At 44.9% G+C, this 22,011-nt stretch overlaps 1 protein-coding gene across 1 annotated transcript; it reads right to left on the bottom strand.

Moving 5' to 3' along the window:
* Positions 1–148: 148 nt before the first annotated feature.
* On the bottom strand, positions 149–20,399 carry LOC142891143 (G-protein coupled receptor 39-like). Its single transcript, XM_076030559.1, has 2 exons — positions 19,243–20,399; positions 149–861 (listed from the first exon to the last, which is right to left on the bottom strand). The coding sequence occupies exons 1-2, from the start codon at positions 20,024–20,026 to the stop codon at positions 386–388; spliced, it is 1,260 nt and encodes a 419-aa protein (XP_075886674.1). The 5' UTR covers positions 20,027–20,399; the 3' UTR covers positions 149–385.
* Positions 20,400–22,011: the final 1,612 nt, after the last annotated feature.

Here is a 22,011-nt window from a genome sequence, read left to right on the forward strand (position 1 = left end):
ACAGGACAGGAAAATGGAGCAGAGACAGTAGAGATTGGCTGACGAGGCCAGCTGACTTTATATTGGTCCAGAGGTGCGTGTGAGAGCAGTGCTCCATAGCGCCTCCTGTGGTCTGAAACTCCACCGGGTACCTTTAACTTTATCTCAAACTGAGGGTGAACATGGTCCCCCCCACCATTGGAGAATTAAAGCTAACTTTTGCACATCTCCTTCACTGAATGTTCCTTAAGTCCCATCATGCTTTGTGCTAAAACTGAACATCCAACAAGGCACTTTGTACTGTGTTTTGCTGTGTATAAAACAGTGTTGTTGCTTTTCCAAACATTTGTTTCTGATTCCCCCCCTGCTGCTCTGATCCGTTTGTTGCATTAAAATGTACGGCGCATTACACTTCAGATTCGGCTGACGTGTCTGTTGCTTTGACGGTCGAGTCGTCCCTGCTGAGAGAAGCCACTCCCGAGTCACTCTGCTGCTCCCCCTGAAAGGTCGCAAAGGTCGGGGCGCCCTTCGGCATCGTGTCCCGGGCGTCCCTGTTACGACGCAGAGTCCTTATCAGCAGCGGCTGCAGCGAGCGCGCGGAAGCAGCGCGGGAGTTCCTCACGTTGCGCATGTTGACGTGTTCGATGGTCAGGCGACACCGCAGCACCTGGACGAACACCTGGCGGAACTGCCTGGAGGACACGTTGTAGAGGAAGGGATTGATGACCGAGCTCAGGTAGAAGAAGGTGTCGGCCACCGGGTGGAGGATGACGTAGCTCCGGAAGTAGGACAGCGTCCAGCGGGACTTTGGAACGGCGGCCATCATGAGGCGGCGGATCTGGTTGGGAAGCCAGAACACCATCAAGGACGCCACAATCAGGCCTGCAGGGAAAGTGGGAAACACAAAAATATATCTATATATATATTTACGTAAACACACACACGCGTACCCGTATATGTACGTTGTCTGGTAGAAGAATATAAACATGCCATTTCTGTCTTCATCAATGTTTGCTGCCATTTGCCATAGCCTGCCAACACCAGCTACAGCTTGCTAACATTGGGCTTTTTTTTTGGCTGCAATCTACTACAGATACCTGTTTTTTTTATTATTTTTTTATTTTTTTATTTTGCCAGAACACTAGCTAATATCTTTTTTGCAATTTGAGGGAAGAATAAAAGATTGTTTATTTGAAACCGTGTTGCCTTTGAGAAGCCACTGGAAGCTCCTGAGTAAAACAGTAAGACAACAACAGAACCTTGACGTCAGTGAATATTGACAGACGACAGCAAGGGGTGATTGGTTTTCAAATTCCAGGGGTGAGTTGAAAGTGGAAACCTTTCAAAGTGGAAACCTTTGCCCCCCCCCCCCTCTCCAAAAAAAACCACGATGACCGGTTATCTTGGTGTTCATGCTAAACCGATCGTCATCCCGAAATGTCTGCGGCTACACGCGCATTACTGAAGAACGTGTCTTCCATCAAGGATTCCCGAGGGAGCCAGAGGGTGAGGTGGCGGGGGGGATCCGTCGGGAGGAGTTCTGCAAATCTGCAGGCACATAAATCAGTCAAGACAACCACTTTTCCCCCCTCGACACTTCATTTAAGCTCCCTTTCGATTTGGAGTGCCGCTGTGAACACTGCTTATTGCGAGCGGTGGCTCCCATTGACACACAATCAATGGAAAAATTGAGCGGCGCCGCTGGTTGTCGCCCGCCGCCTGTGCCAGACACTCCGCCGCTCAGGTGTTTGTTTTTTTTTTTAATAATGACTGAACAATATTAATTATCACATCCTTCACTGCACATCAATCTGTATGTGTGTGTGTGTGTGTTGTTTGTGTGTGTGTGTGTGTGTTGTTTGTGTGTGTGTGTGTGTGTGTGTGTGTGTGTGTGTGCTCGCATTTTCCTTTTTTCCTCTCAGACTAATTTAATTCAGTCTTTAATGGAATGAACTCGACAATGATGCCCATCAGTCATCCTGATATCTCCAGGAACAGAAGGGAAGTGGCTTTAGTTTGGGAACAATGAAGAGAGAAATGACTTCACGGATTAAATGACATCTATTGGGGGGGGCCGGCTTGCTGTGAACATACATGCACAGTAACCTGCGTTGCCGATACTGCGTCTGTCTTTATTGAACCCCAGACGCTCAGTGTGCACAGGTGGAGGGTGCTTAATTTTGTGGCACCAATCACACTAAGCACTAAACAACATCATTAACTCAATGCTAGATAATAAGGCTGCCATATAGTATTTCCAACAATGTGGCTGCTGTCCCAAAAAACACGACCTCTGAGTCTTGGACGGAAAAAATACACCTCTATAATTAAAGATACAGTTTTTACAGAACGAGTTGAGTGCAAGTACTTACATTTTAGTACTCACCGATACTATAATGCATTATAGAATGACTTTTGTATTTTTTACACAAATGTTCTGTTATTTGAAGAACGTTCTTTCTTCTTCTTCCTTCTTTAACAAAAAAAAAAAAAAAAGATCATATACATACATATACAACTGGTATCAGTGTTGTGTTACCAGTACATATTTTTTCTAAGTACAAGTCGAGTACTCAACCCTGGTATCGGTACCGATACCCGTTACTGGTATCGGTATCGGTGCATCCCTAATGCTAATATTTGCTTATATTCCCAAAAAAAAACAGGTCAACAGCAAATTTAATTGCACACCAGGCATTTCCTCCTTCATCCATCATCAGGAAAACAAACTCTTAAGAAAAAAATGCTTCATTTAAAGAAGTGACGCCATCAATTGCGAAAGCACTCAGTCGCGGGAGCAGCTCATTCTTCTGCCCGTGGCCACCAGGGGGCGAGATACCAAAGGCACCCGGCGCCGCTGATTAATGTCAGCCGTCACTTGTGAGTCACGAGCTTCCTCTCTGAAAGGAGCGACTCTTCCTCATCCCTCCCATGCAGTGTTTTAAAATGGGAGTTACACTGCGATCAGACTGCCTTTCAACATGGGTGACGTTATCGGTCCTCGAGATGTCGACTCCTGCTGTGTAACGCAAATAAACGCCGCCGCCGCCGCCGCCGGGGAGTTTATTTGTCTCACGCGTCTCTTGTGGAGACGCTAGAATAACATGGTGAAAACAGGCGCACGAGGGTGGTGAAGACCGTGTCGGGTTTTTTTTGTTTGTTTTTTTTTACGTGCAGACAGGAGCTGCCCGCTGGTGTTTACACCACGTGACGTGAAGGTGGATCTCGGCTCAGGTGGTGCTGGAGCGTGATGCTAATCTCAAGCGGCGGAGGAGCTTCGATCGCTGTGGCGCCTTGTCTGTGTCTGTTGTCTTCACAGACACAACCAACTGTTGACTGAAGGCTGCTGGAATATTAGTGAAGAAAACCTCAAGTGTAATTTATTTTTTTTATTTATTTTTTTAACCATTCGTGAACGTAAAGGAGCAAAATAAAAAGTCTAAAACCAGTGTTTTTAAATAAATAAAACAATAATAAACGGTGGTCCTAAATTTTAAATTTGGACAAAATCGCGGGCCAACATTGACATTTATTGAAAGAAATCTTCCTCCAGAGACTACGGAGTCTTTTTATGTGAACCCAAACAAGTTTTGCTTCAACCTGAACATGGAACAAGCAGAGCTTAATAAGACACAATAAATGAATTCATGTTGCACACACGCTAAATAGAATTTCAAATGAAAAAAAAAAAACTCCTCAAAATAAATAAAATGTAAATAAATATTCTATTCCTGTTTTTCATTTGCAGCCTTCTGATTTAAATTTCAACAGTAACGCTTTTCCACGGGCCAATGATAAAATGAAAAGTAGCATAACAACAATAAACCAATTAATTGGTGATGATAATAATATCCTTCAATGAACGTCCTTGATGCACCCAAATACCAGCAGAGCATTCTGGGATATGTAGTATTAACAGTACATGTGTTGTATAATACCAGTAATTTACTAAATGAATATTAAATATGACACAATAAATTATAGCATTAAAGAAAACCTCATACAGCATTAGCTTGTTGATCGCAAGTAAACACTTAAAAGACACTTAAAATTGTCTCCACAGCTGGAGGAGGTGACATTCATGATAATTAAAGATACATTGTATAAACTGTGTCATGATTTGTTAAGGTAGTGTGTCAAGATTTATTGCCCAAAACATTAATATTAAATCAGTGTGCAAGTGTACAATCACTGTACAATCACAAAATCAACGTAGTTTGGTTTTCCTCCAATAGGACAGTTCCTAAAACACAGACACACACACACACACACACACACACACACACACACACACACACACACACACACACACACACACACACACACACAGTCTTCACAGGTGGGGGTCACCATTTTGCAACCTTAGTCAGTCTGTTGGGACAGTAGCATACACTAGCATCATCCTCAGACAAACCAACTCCTAAGAACAAACTGTAATTTACTGTCACTGAAATGTGGTCAGGGGTGTTTGCAGCCATCCTGGCACTGTTTGCAAGCTCACTAAACCGGCTGCAACCAAATATAAGAAACAGAACAAGTATAAGTAAACATAAAATACAATGCATTAGTCATGAACAACATATATAAGATTGTGGTCGCTGTTGCTATGCCTAGCATGCCTTCACTGCTGCTTCTTTCGCATCAGTGATTTTGGTGAAAGAGTTTTCACTAATAAGCCAAGTTCTGAGTAATTTGTATGAAATGTCAAGAGAGAACTAGACAGAAAGTACTGCAATGTGTATTGAAGTGGCGGAATAAAGTGAACAAAGACAGCAGAATGCCCGCACAAAGACAGGCAGCTAGCAGCTAGCAGCTAGCGAGCGGTGTCTGTACAGGTGGCTTCGCAAATGAGCGCTGTGAGCTAAAATCTATCCACAATTCTAACTACCAACCCAAGAATAAGAACTGACCACTACTTCAACATCTTAACATTGTAAAGATTAAGGAGTTGAATCACATCATTCACATCTCTTCTTACTAGTTAGCCTCACAACAAGCAAACCTCTCAAGCCGAAACCTTTATTGATGTGTTTGCATTAAGAATAATTGACATTATTTCTGATGACTGCTACCTTTACTCGCCTCAGCTCTGTTCCGTAACCAGAGCAACACACTAAGGTCAACGTAATCAGGTTAGCATAGTGAGTATTGGCAGTGGCCTTTCAACAGCGCTATGTTTACTTTCACAGAAACCGTTTTTCTCTGCACCGGCTCCTTTCCTACCCGTTCATGTGGCACTCATTCTTCACCGCGCACTGTAAACACAGCATTGGGGCTGCCAGAGGGCCTGTCCATTAACCATGAATATGTGTCACCAACCTCCAAGCTGTTAGCAAATAAAGTTCTGCCCTGTCATGGGAGTGTTGCACGCAGTTTATTAGCGTTGTCCATCTGCCGTTGACTTACTTTGCTAATGGAAAACATATGGAGGCAAGGCCAGATTCACAGAGAAAGCACACTACTGATAACATCACCTCAGACACACAGACCGTGTGCCACAAAAAAACACTGTCAGTTGTCAGAAAAAAAATGTATACTCATACAAGACAAATAAAGACGACATTTTGTGTTTTGCATCATAGGTACACCAACTCCAAATCAACTGGGCACTGGAATGATTTGTCCAGAGGAGAGGAAAGAAAGACTAAACAAACATTCATATTACCCGAAGCGCGATATCCAGTTGAGATTGTCTTGTTGAGAATCCCTCCTGGCCAACTGTCCCACTGTGGGTGACATCCTATTCGCTACCTGGCCACCCATCACCATCTTGTGTCAAGTGCATAACGACTCCAAAACTCCCCACACCAGAAAACACCCTAATTATTAAAGATCACCATTCAAATTCTATTTATAAAGCAGCCACTGGCCCTGGAGGTCTGATCCGACGGCTCCCAGAGGTCCTGGACGCACATACTGGCTGTCTCCCTGCCACGGGTACCATATAAACCCGCTGCTAATTAGAAAGCAGTTAAACAAGATTATTAGAAGAATTAATAGTCTGCCTTTGCTTTAATTGGAGTGTGCGCCAGAGCCAAACGGGTCAGTGCAGTACAGTAGCGGTAGAGAGATAGAGTTAGCTGCTCTGCTCCATGTAGAATTCCTTTGCATTGTAAAACCAAACGCAAGAACAGACAGTTTACACTGTGTCCCCAACAGAGAAGTGCTCTGCCATCACTAGCTGTTTAAAAGCCCCAACTCGTACTTGCAGACAATGTGACCAGAAATGCAATACATTATCCAGAGTTTCTCTTAGCTTCCAAAGGCGCACTGAAGTATTCGAAAATGCATGATTGTCAAAAAAAAAATCAATCAATCAATCAATCAAATTTTATTTATATAGCACCTTTCATACAAAGGCTTGCAACTCAAGGTGCTTAACAGAAATTAAAATCAAATATTAGTGAAGATAAAAGAAAAAATGGAGCAAATACCATCCACCCATGTCCTCCCAAGTCACATACAGGTTACCACCCCCCCACACGCACACACACGCGCGCACATACAAACACACACAAAACATCCCAGAAAACAGTTTAAAAATAAATAAGTAAATATATAAAAAATGTCAGTCAATCAGCACAATAAAAATTGAAATGGCAAGGCACTGAGAGACCTGTAGTAGGAAACAGCCACCCACGGGGATCATCCATACTGAGAGGGTCCCTAGAACGATGAGACCCCTCCCAGTGAGGAGACCCCCTACAAGGAAACAGGAAACACTACAAAATAAATAAATAAATTAGCAAGCAACACGATGTTAAAACAATGCTGCCTTTTATTAAAAACAGCACTCGATTCCACAAAAGTGCTTTTGAGTCATATGACACTTTTGATGGGTATGTGACATTAAAGCCACAAAAATGACAGACTGTCTGACTGCATGAACAGGTCATACAGATGGATGTGAGGTTCTCGAGACACATTTAGGGTGTATTCACACCTGCCCTGTTTGGTTCAGACTAAACCAAAAAAAGTTCCTTGTGCGGACCTTTTTGGGCTGCTGTGAATACAAACCAGCCGGTCCGAGACCTCGCCGGAGAGGAGGTCTCGGTCTCGCTTCCAAAACGAACCACGCTGCGGTTCGTTTGACGTGTGAAAGCGAGCGCGCCGTGGCTGGAACCAGTTCTGAAATCTCACAGCTTTTTTTACACGTCACAGGCTGCCGTAGCCACGCCCATTATGGGAAATGTTCTTTTGGTTAGCATAGCAGAACGTTTCGTAGTGCGTCGTTGGACCGTCAGGCTAACACGAGTCGCGGTTCAACGTGGAGCAACGAGGAGACGGTTCTCGCAAAACGCCTTCGATGTCGCAAAATGGCAAACATCTCATAAAATCGACTTTGCGTCAAAAGCTTCTGATGCTCCAAATTTCCTGCAAACGCTCGTAACTGTCTGGGGGGGGGATCATCATTATGAGCACAATGAGTGCAGCACGCTAGAGCGCCATGACTGTTTACTTTCCGTATTTTACCGGGTTTACCGTTTTGTCCAATGATTGAACGGTCTTTGCACACATGTGGGTTTGTTGTCAAATCCTGGGACTCTTGAGAAAAGTGCAATGTGAAAAGGAACCGCACCAAACCAGAAAAGACACATTGTATTTTGGTCCGGACCAAAGAAAACGAATTAAAGGGCTTTCCTGGTGTGAAAACGCCCTTAGACTTCACTGCTCCCTCGAAGCCTACAGAAACATTAGCATAGCAACAAGCTATGATTTGAAGAATTCTAACGATTTAGGGGAAACAAAACCAGGATTTGTATAGTATACGAATTGGAGATGTGTGTGTGTGTGTGTGTGTGTGTGTGTGTGTGTGTGTGTGTGTGTGTGTGTGTGTGTGTGTGTGCGTTTGATCGGTCAGGGTGCAGCTGAAAGCCAAAGGGAAAAAAAGCACTGTTTGAAGGGCCAGTTTGCCACACTGCTTCACAGCACCCCATTCCATCTGAAGAACAATCTAAAAGTAAATAGTAAAAATGGCAGACTCGGGGTTCGGTGGCAGGGGGCAAACAGTGAAATAGAAAATGGGAAGACGTGTGCGCCTGGTCACCCATGGTAAAATGTTGAGATTCCGAAAAATGAGCTACAGCTCGTGGTCCAGAAACGTGGAACAGAAAATGCTTTCCTGTGAATCACCAATGTTAAAAACCGTTTAAACGAAATTCTACTGACGCCCTTAATGATTTGCTGATTAAATGTTAATCAATGCTAATTGGATGGACCGGGTATCAGCCGTCAGGATGAGAACATACAGAGCTAGTGAAGAAAATAAGAAAAGAAACTGTAGCCGGAGTCCCAGGGGTGTTCGTGGATCTGCGTCATCTTATTTATTTAAATTTTTTGGGGGGACTTTGGATGAAGACCAATCGTGTGTTCTGTAGATAGATAGATAGATAGAACAAGTCGCCCGCTGTGAAGGCAAATATTATCAGAGGCTGACAGTGAGTGCAAATATCCCTTGAGCACGCACGCACTGTTGAGGGCAGCGAACAGAGAGGCACCGTGGATGATTAACACCCACCGAGAGAAGAAAGGAGCCTTCTGTAGATTGGAATTGTGGCGTATCACTTACATAGTAATGAGCTTTCCAACTGCCAGATGGGAGGACGGCAAGCCAACTCCTACGGTGCCGAGTGGGTCGACATCGATCAAACACAAGCCAATTTTAATTAATAAGAACTATTAGCGCCGGACATTATCTGGTTCCTCTGGCAGCGAAGGTTGAATCCAAGCACAAAGACTGACCGTCCCGGGCGGGGGGGTTCAATTATGCTTTGCGCCAAGTGTTGAAATTTATGACACCTTCCGGACGAAAAGCCTCTCAAACTGCCTAAAAATGCGGAGTTATTTGCAATTCTGTCTGGCGACGAGCGGGACTGATTGTCTGCCCCCGCTGCAAATGAACAGACGAGGGAAAAATGACAAGTCTTTTTAATGGAGAGTTCAGAATGAATTGACTTGGAGGGGAACAGAGGAAGATCCTGAGTCATTAAAGCAGATGGATAAGTTGAGCCACAAAGGAATATTACGCATAATGGAATTATTTTAGTGGGAGATTTTGCTCATGGAGACTTGTGGGCCTGCTGATAGGGAACCCTGCCCTGGAGATTTTCCTTTGTTATCTTGTAGACTGTGTGTGTGTGTGTGTGTGTGTGTGTGGAGGGGCATGGAGAGGGGTGGGGGGGGGGGATAAAATAAGGAGAGGCTGTTGAATATTCAAAGTTGTTCTTTAGTGCAGTGGCACGCTTATTCAGATGCAGATCTTTTCCATTCATCTATTCCTTATCAACAGCTGGATGCCAGCATTACCATTCATTTGTGATGTGTTCCTGTGCACAGTTTGACTGGGGGTATTTTAGTCATAATCTTGCTCGTGCACCCATTGTAATCTGCACTGCAAAAAGCCAGAAAAAAATATCTTGTGACCGTAATCCTACTTCAATACCAGCCAAATCTTTTTTATTTATTTTTTTTTTAAAGTCTCTGTTTTGTTGATGGCCAGATCAGATCTGTGTTTCAATTTGTTTTTTGATATTTGAGCACAAGCAAAAGTAAACATCACGTGGAAAAAAAAAAAAACGAGCGCCAGGAGATGATAATGGCGCCTTATCATTGTAAGAAACACAAGTGTTGCATCTGTAATCATAATTGGATCAGACTGCGGGCGTTGCGCGATGATCCCTGGAAAGTTACACCTCCTGTTTCAAAAAGGAGATCAATGTTGGAGCGCCAAAAACCTGGATTCTATCATTTGGCCAGCAGGGACTGCCCAAGCTAGTTGCAAAAAAGACCAAAAAAAAAAAAAAAAAGAAAATCCTGTGAATCCGGAAAGCAGCCCAAAATTCCTGCTGGAACAAACAGTTGGCTGTTTGGCTGGTTAAATAATTGAATAGCCTCTAAATTTGTCCACTCCTCCAAATTTGGAATTTTCCCATTTCAAGGCTAATCTGACATTGAGCTAGCACGTTTTCGTCCATGCAATTAATCTACCCAGAATTCAGTTTTACCTGCACCTCATGCTCAGTCCGTGCAGTGGCTCACAATGTCATTGTAGTCCACCAAGACAAATTGTGACTTTTGATATTCATCGTTATTTTTACAAAGTTTTTTTTTTTTCCCTGTTCATTGTGATGACACTCGACCAGCCCAACGCTCGCAGTCGCAAAGCCACATTTCCCCGCGACAGATCACACACTGAGATAAAAAAAAAAAAAAAAAGCACCGATGTCAGAGCATGATGATGCTTTTAGCTAGCGGCGAGCTTTAGCCTTCGTTTATAAATCCGAGCGTGCTTGCAAGCACGCGGCCCGCAAAGAGCTGACCGCCTCGGCTAACCGTGAGAAAAAGGTGAACTTCCATAAGTCTCCCGTGAAGCCCTGTGAGACGGAGTTATCAAAAAGTTGGATTCCACTGCCGATCCAGAATGCACATAACTTCTTCTAAAAATCGATGGGAGGGAACCGTCAAAGCAAGATGTTATTTTTCTGTGTGGAAAAGCCCTCAAGGTTCCACCGGACCAGATTTACCTGTTCTTACATTTGACGTTCTTTGCAGTTAGATCAGATAAACAAGACTAAACTAAAACAAAGACCACATTTCACAAAAACAACCCCTTCAGGAATCACCATAGACATCAGTGAGTCTGTTGTTGAGCCTTAAGGTTAGTCTAGACGCCCACATTTCCACCCTGTGTATTGATCTGATCCACAGACGCATCTCTTGATTTTTTTTTGATTGCATTTCTCTGTCTTATATGAATGGCTCCGACTTGAATTTCCAGTCACGTTCAAGCTTGTGGAACGGAATAATCCCAAGCCCGGACCAAATGTAAGTTCTCGAGTGTTCTCGAGATCTGAGTCGAGAGCAGCAGGAGGCGCCGGGGCGCAAAAGCAGCGCCTCATTGCACGATGATCCACGATGGATCCAATTAAAAAGAGCGAAGCGAGCGGATGAGTGTTCGCGTAACACCCCTGTGCCATTCGACGCAGCTCGAGGTGGCGGCGATCAATCACAGTCGTGCTGGAGAGCTTCCAGAGACGGAGGCAGATGTTGGCTTCCACCTGATTAAATGAGGGGAAACATAATACCTCATAATGGCCATCAGGTCGGACGGGAAGTCTCAGTTTTCTCCGCTTCATCGGTCTGATGAGTGATGATTGATCAGCTGTGGCCACTGGAATGAAGGGAGTCTGTGGCGCAATGCAGTGTAACCCAGTGTATTTATTATTGATTCAACGATCATCTGTGGTTTAGTAGTGGACCCATTCAAGTGCCTGGATGTTCACATGAACAATAAACTGGACTGGTCCTCAACTACCACTGCCATCTACAAGAGGGGACGGAATTGACGCCACCTGCTGAGGAGACTGAGGCCCCTTCGAGGTCGGCTGGGGTCAGCATGGCCCCTGCTCCGGACACTTTACGACACTGGGGTGGCCTCTGGTACGCCATCAAGTGCCGATGGGAGTGGGGTCGCAGACAGGGACAGGAGGAGAACGGACTGGACTGTCCACTGGACTCCATCCAGGAGGTGGCGCCATGCACAGAAGGACGGCGGTCAAGCTGACCATCGGTCAGGAACAACACCTCCCACGCCCTAGCGCCACACTGTGGAGAGCCTGAGCAGCTCCTTCAGCTCCAGACTGCTGCACCGTCAGTGCAAGAAGGAGAACCCCCCCCCCGGCCCCCACTCGCAGGTTCAGGCTGTACAACCGCACTCATGTGCAATAAGACAATTACTGATCTGTCAATGTACATAACTTGGAATATAATCCAATTGTCAATGTAATGTAATCTTATAATCTTCGTCTGAATATTTTTATTACATTTCTTGAATGTATTTTTTTATTAATATAATTTTCTGTCTTTTACACTGTATTGTTGCTGTAATCATGTAAATTTCCCCAATGTGGGATTAATAAAGGCTTCTATTCTATTCTATTCTGGTCTATAATTGGGGGGAGGGAGAGAGATGGAGGGAATAGAGTTTGTGTTTTGAGCAAAAAAACGAATCCTAGAAATTCTTTGTATCTACAGTATATTTTTGCTTGATACCTATGACGTCCATGTGATAAAAGACTACAGTCTTTTATCCCTCCTGCTGGCCAACCCCGGAAGTGACGTTTTTATAGTATCAAGCTAACCATTGGTTCGCCATCTAACGATGCCGTTGGATGATCAAATAGGTAAAATCCTACGTTAAAAACTGGATACTTTATGTGTAACTTCAATATTTAGATTTATATGTCGTGTCTTTATCAGTACATGTCGCTAATTTCAGCTGACTTCCCAGAATCCTATGATGCTTTGCAGCAGCACGCAAAGCATCATGGGATACATAAGTACGCGAAGGATAGTAGCAGTGCATCCTTGGAATCGGCTAAAACGAGTGCGTATTTCCGAGTACGCATTTTGAGCATCCTAAGCTCCCTTGGGGACAAGCCTTCGCGCAGTGCTATGACGCAACTTCCTTTCAAAATGCGCACTTCAAGGATGCAGACCCTGAATTGAGACACAGCAATAGTTTCATCAGGGCTGCAGCCCCGGTTTAGTTGTATTCAAGAAGGAACAGTCACAGGTCAGCGGTGAATCAAGGTCAAAGGTCACACAGCCATCCGCCATCTACCAGCACTGTTCCTGCGCTCAGAGTCACGTCTGCCGGAGCCTTGCCCAGGCGGACAAGTGTCCAGTTTAGTCGCATAGAAAGCCTGCCAACCATTTGTTAGCCTATCGTGCAGCCTTTGGGCAGTGGGAGGAAGCTGGAGCACCTGGAGAGAATAAAGAATGGGAACCAATTCCGCGACTGGCACGATAGAAAAAGACCCTTTTGAATATTAATTCTTCCAAAGTAAAATTTGCTTCAATTGACTCATTATTTTGCCATTATTCTTATCATATTGGTCGACGCATAATATTTTTTTCATTAAAACTTATCTACTACTGCCTTGCCTGGTCTTTTTTTATTTTTTTTTTAGAGGGTTTAATAAATGTGCTTTAATTTTTTTTTTTTTCTTTTTTTTTTTTCATGCTCGTCTCTGTGAGGAGAAAAAAAAAAGTTGCCTCAAACTTTTCAATCATCTCTCTCGTCCATCCAAACGCTCTTACCAGGAGTTGGTCCCTGGATTGATTCCCCAAAGGGCGGCCGACTCTTATTGTGCCACTGCCTGGCGATGTCAACAACAACAACAACTATTTCTGCTCAGAGTTACCCAGAATTAAGCGTCTCAGGAAACCTCCGCCCCCCCCCCTCCCTCCCCTGAGCCGTTTTTGCCAAGTGCAGCCTGTCACTCACAGGAAGGTTTTTGGCCCTCGGGCCGTCGCGGCTGCCGCAGGGATGCAGGACTCCGGAGCTCGTTACTCTGCCGTGCTGCACCTGTCACTCACAGCCACAGTAGAGTGGAGGTCACACAGGAGACAATGGCTGCCGCCGCCGCCGCCGCCGCCGCCACTGGCAGTGTGATAAGGAAATAGCAGAGGCACCTTCAGCGACCGAGCCAACGAATCCCCCGCCCGGTCGCTGTTGCATGTTTGAGAGCTCTAAGAACGCCGTGAACGGGCCAACCGGGAGTCAGGGTCCGATCAGAGACAATAAACGGGCAGCTTAGAGGGTTTGAGGGAGGCAACCGGGCCGAGCTGAGGTGGATCTCTGGATGGATGTGGGAGGTGGAGGTACAAGGCTGCCAGGGTGGTTAGGGTCCCTCTTAAAGTCTTAAAGGTCCAGTATGTAAACATTTTGAAGGAATCCCACCGGACAAAGCATTTTGTATTCAAGGAAAATACATAATATATATGAAATATGTGTATATACATATGAGAAGGGTATTAAACCAAATGACTTCTATTGTATTGCGAGGACACATTTTTATGAATGCATTTATGGGCCCTACATTAAGCTTTTAACAATATAAAAATCATGAATCAAGCCATATTTTGCACACACTCAACCTATTAAGGAGGTGTGAGAGTGAGCGTGTGGATGATACCAGGTGTGGTCTTTCATTTGAAGATGATTACTGGTCTAACTAGGACTGAGAGCGAAACATTTCCGGATGTCCATGTGATTCCTTGCACATGTCAACGAGGCGAAACAACCAGTGGTAAGCGTTTTGGAAAGGGGAGGGTAACGCATTTTGAAAAAAATAAATAAAAGAGTCTTCTGTTTCCCTTTGTGTTTTTTGTTTTGTTTTTTGTTTTGGGGGGCGGGGGGGTAATTTACTTCCTGTTCATGTCTTCCCGCTTCTTTTTTCTTTTTGTCCCATGAGTTTCAGCTGTGTCTTGTCGTCGGTCCTGCCCGTGATTGTCCTCACCTGTGTTCCCCTGCCCTGCCACAAATGGTCTCCCTTTATCTTTGTCAGGTCGTCAGCTTTAACCGTCTAAAAGTAAGTCTCCCGTGTTCTGTCTTGTCAGGTCTTTTGTGTGTGAGGATTTGTGGTTTTTGTTCCTGTTTCCCCGTGAAGGCACCTTTAGTTAAAGGGCACCTATGATGCTTTTCCACTTTTCTGAGCTTTAAAAACTGTTACAATGTTGAACCCTATCGTCAAACGATCTCGATATCGTCAAATAATGACGTTCATGCGTTTGGACGTGAGCCCTGCAAATTGTTGGGCATGGTTCTAAACGCTCTGTTCACAGAGATTTTTTCAACGCTAGGCACGGAATGACGTCATTGTGTGCCGGATCTCCTTTCATGGCCAAGCTCTGGCACCCTCTCGGACTGGCCGCTGTTTGTCCCCAAAATCTCCAAATTTTACACACCTGGACTTTAAAAGAATGAAGCAAAGTTTCTGTCTGTAATAATTTGGTGTAATTTTGGATTAGTTTGTGCTGGAAAAGGTCACTGATTGTGATTCATAAAGACTTGCACTAACGCCAGCGACTGTCTTCATTTCGTATGTTAGACAGGCGCTAGGTGTTAACCGGCACCACTCTGTGCACAGATGGTTGTTGTTGCTGTATTGTGGATTGAGGGACTGTTAAAGTCTGAAATCACAGCCATTTCTTGAGCTGTTTGGTTCCCTCGTTCACTCAATTTGTCAGACTTTCGATAATCAGTCTGTTCATCGTTTTCAGTGTGCATCCACTTCCCGTCAAGACCTCACCGCCCTACCAATCAACGCCTCCTCTGGTAGATTTTTGTAAGTGATGTTTTACGTCCGACTATCAAATTACTTTTCATTTCAATTTCAGCTGTTTTACTTCTCCTATTCATATTCCCCTATCTATCTATCTATCTATCTATCCATCTATCCATCCATCCATCCATCCATCCATCCATCCAAGTCCGGTCACTGTAGGCTGAGACGCAACCGACAACTGAAAATTTATTTCATCCTGAAGCCAAAGGCACACACTAGTTTAGTGAGGACACATCAGCACGAGCACTTTAACTTACAAAACTATAAATGATTTTCCATTTCAGGTTCAGGTTCAGGTTTTAAAGGATAAACTTTGCACCCGTCTAACATCCAAAGTTCAAAAGAACAACACTCTCTGCTCTTTAATTATAATGTGGCTGCACACAGGCTGCCCTTCTCCAGCTGCGTTGACTGCTCCTCATCACGAACGCTCCTACCAAAGTCAAGAGAGGCCACAAAGACCGAAGGCGCCAAAACCAAATTAGTATTCAGCTCCCCAAATGCTGTCTGTCTGTGATTGAAAATAACTATCTAAAGCAATTAACCTCCTGTCCTGGGCGTGATGCGTGGGCAACTTAACAAGGATGTTCCCTGCCTTTAATTATTCTCCAAAGTCGTGACGTTCGACCAGGATTAAAAGTCATTTTGAGGCGGGAGCAGGAGACGCACCAGGAGACGGAGCAGGAACGAAGGAGATGGAGACGGAGCAGGAGCAGGAGCAGGAGCAGGAGCCAGAGCAGGAGCGTCACCCGGGAAGGAACCTGTTCAGCCACAGGCCGCAGTGGCTCTCCTTCTGTGCCTGACAGCTCTCACTAACAATTCAAATCATATTCAGATCCACACGAGACAGAGAGCGAGTCAATAAGAAGGAGGAGAATGTCAGGACCTCGCTCATAATATTCACTCAGATTTATTATTATTCCATTACTTTCCTTTTGTTTTTGTTTTGCAGGGCCGAGCGTTCATGAATCTTAGAGTAGTGAGACATGATAATGTGGCATCATCCACTTTGCGGGCGATCTTTCTTGCAGTTCCCTCATCTATTATGCGTGCGCTCATAATTTCAGTGGCTAGCGTTTGACTGCGTGTCCCTCCACTCACTGCAGGATGCTCGGCAACGGAAGCAAGAGTTACAAGTTAAGTTTGACGAGCTGAAAGTCAACGTCTGCGTCCCTGAGCCAACATCCCATAATAGCCCAACGCTACCTAAGCCGGCTAAAACCTTCATTACAACTGTTTTGCATTAAGAAATTACATTTTTTTTTTCAAACGCCTTGAAGCAGCTCAACGGTTTAAATAAGACCCGCTGTTTTCACAGCACGGCTGGCGCTCATCACCACTTACTGCTGTGTGTTTGGCGTTTGTATAATTCATCATTGATATGAGGTAGCTTTTCCTTCTCTGTGAATGGCATGAAACATTCTCATTTATTTCACCAGAGATCAAACAATCAACGCCAAAACTAGCGCTTTAGCACTTTGAGGTGCCTTTGGATGGGATTTAGCGCTGTCCAAATAAAAGTTGATTGATTGATTGATTGATTGATTGATTGTTTGAAAACTTCCGACAACTCATGACGTGGTTCCCAAATATTGCGGATATTGCTCACGCATCAATTTGGCAAAGATCCCATTTGAGAAGTCAACCTTCACTCTGTCATTATCAATATGAACCACTCAGTTACAAGTGAGTACTACAGACCAACCGAAAGGGTTAAGAGGTTTTTTTTAGGTGGATATGTGATTTAAAACTTGAACTTAAAATCTTCTTCAAAGAAATGTGAAAACCACCGGTTCAAAAGTTCCCATCAGGACAAACAGGGGTACTGCTCTGTTGGTCTGGCTCACATTAATGCACAGAAATGAGAAAACACATGGGGCTCATATCAATACCATCTTTGTGAATAATCGCCCAAGTAGGAATTATATTTTAAGAGAAGGCAGTGGATTTTGCCAACTAAAACCCAGTCAGATTTTTTGGGGGGCTTTTTTTCTTGAATTAACTCTGTGTGTTTACTTATCTTTGGATAAGACTGTCTCTGCATGAGAGAGTGATTAAGTGAGGTGGAGGAGGAGGGGTGGCAGGATAGCATTATAGCCTCACTCGTTATATTCATATTATTGGGAGAAACCTTTTAGAATGTATATTTCCAGATATACACCTTGAGTGTCCGAAGTTTAGTCACGCCCCAGTCTCAACCTGACATATGTTCTGGGGTCATTCTGACGGTGGTTGAAGAAGGTAATTTCCATTTTGCTTTTTGACTTGGAGACCCTTATAGAGTTTCTGGATTGCCTAATGTAGTTTTTTTTTCCCCTCCTTGAGTCTGGGAAAGGGTGTGAGACAAAGTCATCTTCCTTTTTCTTATTTCTTATTGTGAATAACAGAAAATAAAGTTCTCAAAAAAGGCAGTTGGTTACCTGTTGACCTGAAATGAAAGGACACAATGAATTCCAGTCCTGTGATTCATGTCTGTGTTTGACCTGTGTGTGTGTGTGTGTGTGTGTGTAGGGGAGGAGTAAACACACGGGATGTGTACAGATTGGAACGAACACTGTGTCGAAATAGAAGCCAGGCTTGTTTCTGGAGTAGGACCACTGTGTTAAAAGGTCAAAGACATTTGTTCCCATGTTGCTGCCGTTAAATACCAGTTGCAGCTGCTAGCACTTCTAAAAATGGCGGAAAATGCTCAAAACAGGAAAATACCTTGAACTGTAGCCAGTCTGTCTACCCTCTCTATCGGATTTTGAACTTCGTTGTGGGTCCTGCTGTTGCATGGAAGACATTCAGTACTGTAGGCTACTGCTATGTGCTAACGGCGCTTGTTTTCGGGTTGTCCTTCAAAAACAAAAGGAGTATTTAACTAAAACATCCACCACTGGATGAGAAAATATGTTACTCTACTTTTAATGGACATCCAACCCAGCACCCGCTTCAAGGCACAATGCATGCTAATGCAATTAGCTTAACAGTACTTTCAGTTATCTTAATTTTGGCACGTTTGTCAGAATACATTGTGCTTTTACGACACAATTTACCTGTCGTTAGGCTTTTGAAAATGTGTGAAGCAGACGTGTGTGTTTCCTAACTCTGGACAAGTGTGAGTCTTTACAAAATGATTAGACTAGATAGGGTAAGCAGCCTCTTTAATCTGAACAAATTCCGACAAGCATGAAACCAAGGTCTTTTTATTTGCACCTCTCTGAAGGTGAAACGGTGAGTCAATGTTTACCAGCTTCCTCCTCCTGTTGGGGGGATTTTAGTTCCTGCGTTCTGTTTCCTGTCAGTGAGCTGTTTGTTTACGTGGTCACTCTCCGTGACCGCTGTGCTGTGCGACTGCGAGACTCTGGGACCATCCCTGTTCGTTTCAGCCCGTCTGTATTGTGGTACATTAGCATCTGTTACGGGCTCCAAGTCCCTCCTCTCAATGTTGATGTCCGTCGAACCAAAAGTGGATGTTCTAGCATCGGTCCTTTCTTCAGATTCATACAGATGTCATTTCACTTTTTGTTGTGGTCATTAGAGCTTTTGGGATTGTAAAAAATAGGCACAGCCATTTTATGCACTTCAATGTCTGAAGCTGAAACAACACGCAGCCATTGCTTTTAGTGTGTTTGCGAGTAACATCAATCCTTACGAGACGCTGAAGAGAAGAGCTGACCCTCGAACTTCCACTTGACCAGAGTCAAGATGGAGCCGTTGCTCACAGTCTAAACAGTTTGAGATGTTTAAAGATACTATCTAAATATTTCAAACACAGGATTTTGTTACAGTTAAAGGTCCAGTGTGTAATTTTTTTTTCAGGGAACCAGGTATTGATGGTAGCTTGTCTGACAGCCTGTTTCATATTTAGTTTACTGTCAGGTGCAAGATGGCAGCTAACTGGTAGCAAGACCCTTATTGCTCTTATATATGTTTTTAGGGTAGGAAAACCAAATTACTTTTATTGTACTGCTAGTAAACATTTTTATTAATGTATTTGTCTGCAACATATTAAGCTTTTACCAATATAAAAATCATAAATCAAGCCAAATTTTACACACTGGACCTTTACGTTATTTTTCTCTTTAACAAATATACCAACATTGAAAGACAAATACTTTTGGAAGAATATAAGCAACCAAGAACATACCCAGAAATAGAATGGTCTGCTTCCTGGCAGTCTTGGCCTTTGAACTTTGGTTCTTCGACCCTCTCGATGTCCCGTCGAGGCCGTCGTCCACGGATCCCAGCGGCCTCCGGAGAACGAGGATCATGGCCCGGCCCATGACGCCGACGCAGATCAATACGACCATGTAGACGACGAAAGCCACAAAGATGCTGCACCTGTACATCACCCAGCGCTCCCTCAGGTTGGTGCAGAAGGTCAGGTTCTGGGCGGGCCCGTCCGCTTGCAACGGAATGTAGCCCTCGGTCCCCGTGGCGATGAGCAGCGGCAGGGCCACCAACACTGACACCAGCCAGGCGAAGGTGATGAGGGCCGACGTGCGCCTGCCGCGCAGCCCCTTGAAACTGAAGGGGTGGCAGATGGCCACGTAGCGCTCGAAGCTGAGCGTGGCCACGTTGAGGATGGTGGCGTAGCTGCACGCCTCGAACAAGAAGTTGTAGATCTTGCAGGAGACGTTGCCCGACCCCGATGTGAACGGGAACCAGATGGCGCTGTAGAGCTCCACAGGCATGCCGATGAGCAGCACCAGCAGGTCGGAGCACGCAAGGCTCACCATGTGGTCAGTCACATTCTTCTGCAGGTATCCGTTCCGCTTCAGCACCTGTGTGGTTCGGATGGTGACCGAGTTACCCACAATGCCCGTCACTAGCATCAGGCTGTAGAGGACGGTCAGGAAGATCTTGACCGCATAGTTGGGTTCAAGCTCCGTCCAGTCCTTCTCATCCGCTACCTCGATTTTGTCGCTCATGGCTCCAGGGTAGCTCTGATTTTCCGAGTATTGATTTTACCCCACAACCTCTAGCTTATCAGCTCAGCAGGGCGCAGTCCGCAAGATTAGAGACCTGATCCAGAGGTGAGCCGTTTTCCAAGATAACGACTTGGAAGTCTGAAGTCTGCTCTTTGGCGGGAATATCCTCCGATACCAACCAGGAGTTGCAGTCCAGTCCTTTTGGGTAACTCCACACTCAAAGCAGCTCAGTTGTTCCAAAACACGGAACGAAAGGGAAATCAGTTCCTACTTGCCTGGAAATATCTCAAGGTTCCTGTCCGTGTGGCCCAGAGTCCAGTCCTCCTCCCACCCCGAACATGATGACCGTCTTCAACCCGAGCACCCGGCAGTCTTTGGCAAAGTGTTAGCAAACACTTGACTCAGGCAACATCCTCCTCCCACCGACGAGGGGCAGGGCGGTTAAACATTAAACAGCCACAGACTGAGCTGCTGAATCAAAGCAACAGGGGATTATTAATCATCGGGAGATAAAAGGCCGAGGCAGGGCAGGGTAAGTCCACGTTTCATTTTAGCGTGGGCCTCAAATGCGGTTGTTCAAAAAGGAAGTGGAGGGGGCTCGGAATCTGAGAGGGAAGACTTGGCCGGGAAGTTGAAAAGTTCAGAAGCAGGTCTGACAAAGTCCAGACACGCGTAAGCTGTAAAACGAGCACACGGGAGGCTTGAAATTTACATCACCGGGGCCCGTGTGACACGCCGTCGACGCTCTCGGGACGTCTGGCGTGGCGGACTCCTGGAGAAAAACGATGATTGAGTCATGATGAGTGCGACAAGTAGGGAGGGGGTTACCGCGGTCTTGCTTCGAGTGAGAAGAACCATCTGTCTCCCGTCCCCTCGGCAGGCGTTTAACAGTCATCAAGTCTGTCTGTTCAGCCTGATTGAGCGTCAAGTGAATGAATATTGTTGGGCGGCGGCAATTAAAGCATTAAGCGCGGCACCGCCGACACGCTGCCGACGGCCAGATGTTGGCTGTCAAAAGCAGGAAAAGCAGAATCGAGGGTGATTTGCTCGGAATCACTTGGACGCCTCGTCGTTTGAGTCCCTGATCTTGTTTCAGTTACGCCGGCTTGAGCTGCCGTTTAATTGCTCGCAATGTAACAATGCAGGTTTTTTTTGGGGGGGGGGGGTCAAACAGCTATAATGAGGTGCTCACGAGTGGGAAATTGCATGAATCTGTCATGGAAAGTAATTAGCTAATGCCTAATTATTTTCATAATCACATGTCACAAGGGAAGGACGCAAAAAGGACGACTCCCGCATTGAGCCTGTATCTATAGGACGAGGCAGCAGGATAAAGACACATGACACTGTCTGTTTAAATACTAAGAATCATTAAAATTGATAAGGCAACAAAAGTCATTGTCATGCAGTGTCCTTGATTCCCAGCTGGGTTTTTTTTTTTTTTTTTTTTAACATGAGGCTTGTGGGAATAGACAGAGCACAGCACCCTGAATCAGTGCGATTCGATAATAAGCGACTTTAACGTGTTTTAAATGACATCAAATATCAAAAATCACCTGCAACCAAATTACTTTAAAATGGAGGTGTCACACAGAATGTCCACCACACCACCACACCACCACCAGATGCATTTGGCATGTCCGCCGTCCACCTTTTTGAAAGGGGGACAGGGCTTCAAAATAAAATGCTAGTCGGTAAGAGGAGTAAAGAAGAGCCTTTAGCGCCGCTCTTTACTTGAGGAAATGTCCAGTTGTGCTCAAACTGACCACACGGTGGCGTTTATCACACTCGTGCGGCTAAACCCGCAGCTCTGCATTATTCTCTTCAAAGGATGCTCACTGTTCTGGTCTTAATCTGATCATTTGAGGTAGTTTTTTGGAGAATTTGGGCTTGAAATCCATCAGTCATTTCTCCATCAGCGATTTTACAGAAACGAAGTGACTAAAACTGTTTGCTGAGCGTTTGATGCCACTTTTCTTTCAGAC

The sequence above is a fragment of the Nelusetta ayraudi genome, unplaced genomic scaffold, assembly GCF_046127955.1.
Source record: "Nelusetta ayraudi isolate G7.1 ecotype Tasmania unplaced genomic scaffold, CSIRO-AGI_Nayr_v1 ptg000028l, whole genome shotgun sequence".
Lineage (NCBI taxonomy): Eukaryota > Metazoa > Chordata > Actinopteri > Tetraodontiformes > Monacanthidae > Nelusetta > Nelusetta ayraudi.

Bases quoted from the DNA above. Each gene is read 5' to 3' on its own strand.
- LOC142891143 (XM_076030559.1), bottom strand. From the start codon at position 20,026: ATGAGCGACAAAATCGAGGTAGCGGATGAGAAGGACTGGACGGAGCTT. The intron at 862-19,242 runs GTATGTTCTTGG...CTTTCCCTGCAG, and splicing joins GCAGACCATTCTATTTCTGG to GCCTGATTGTGGCGTCCTTG.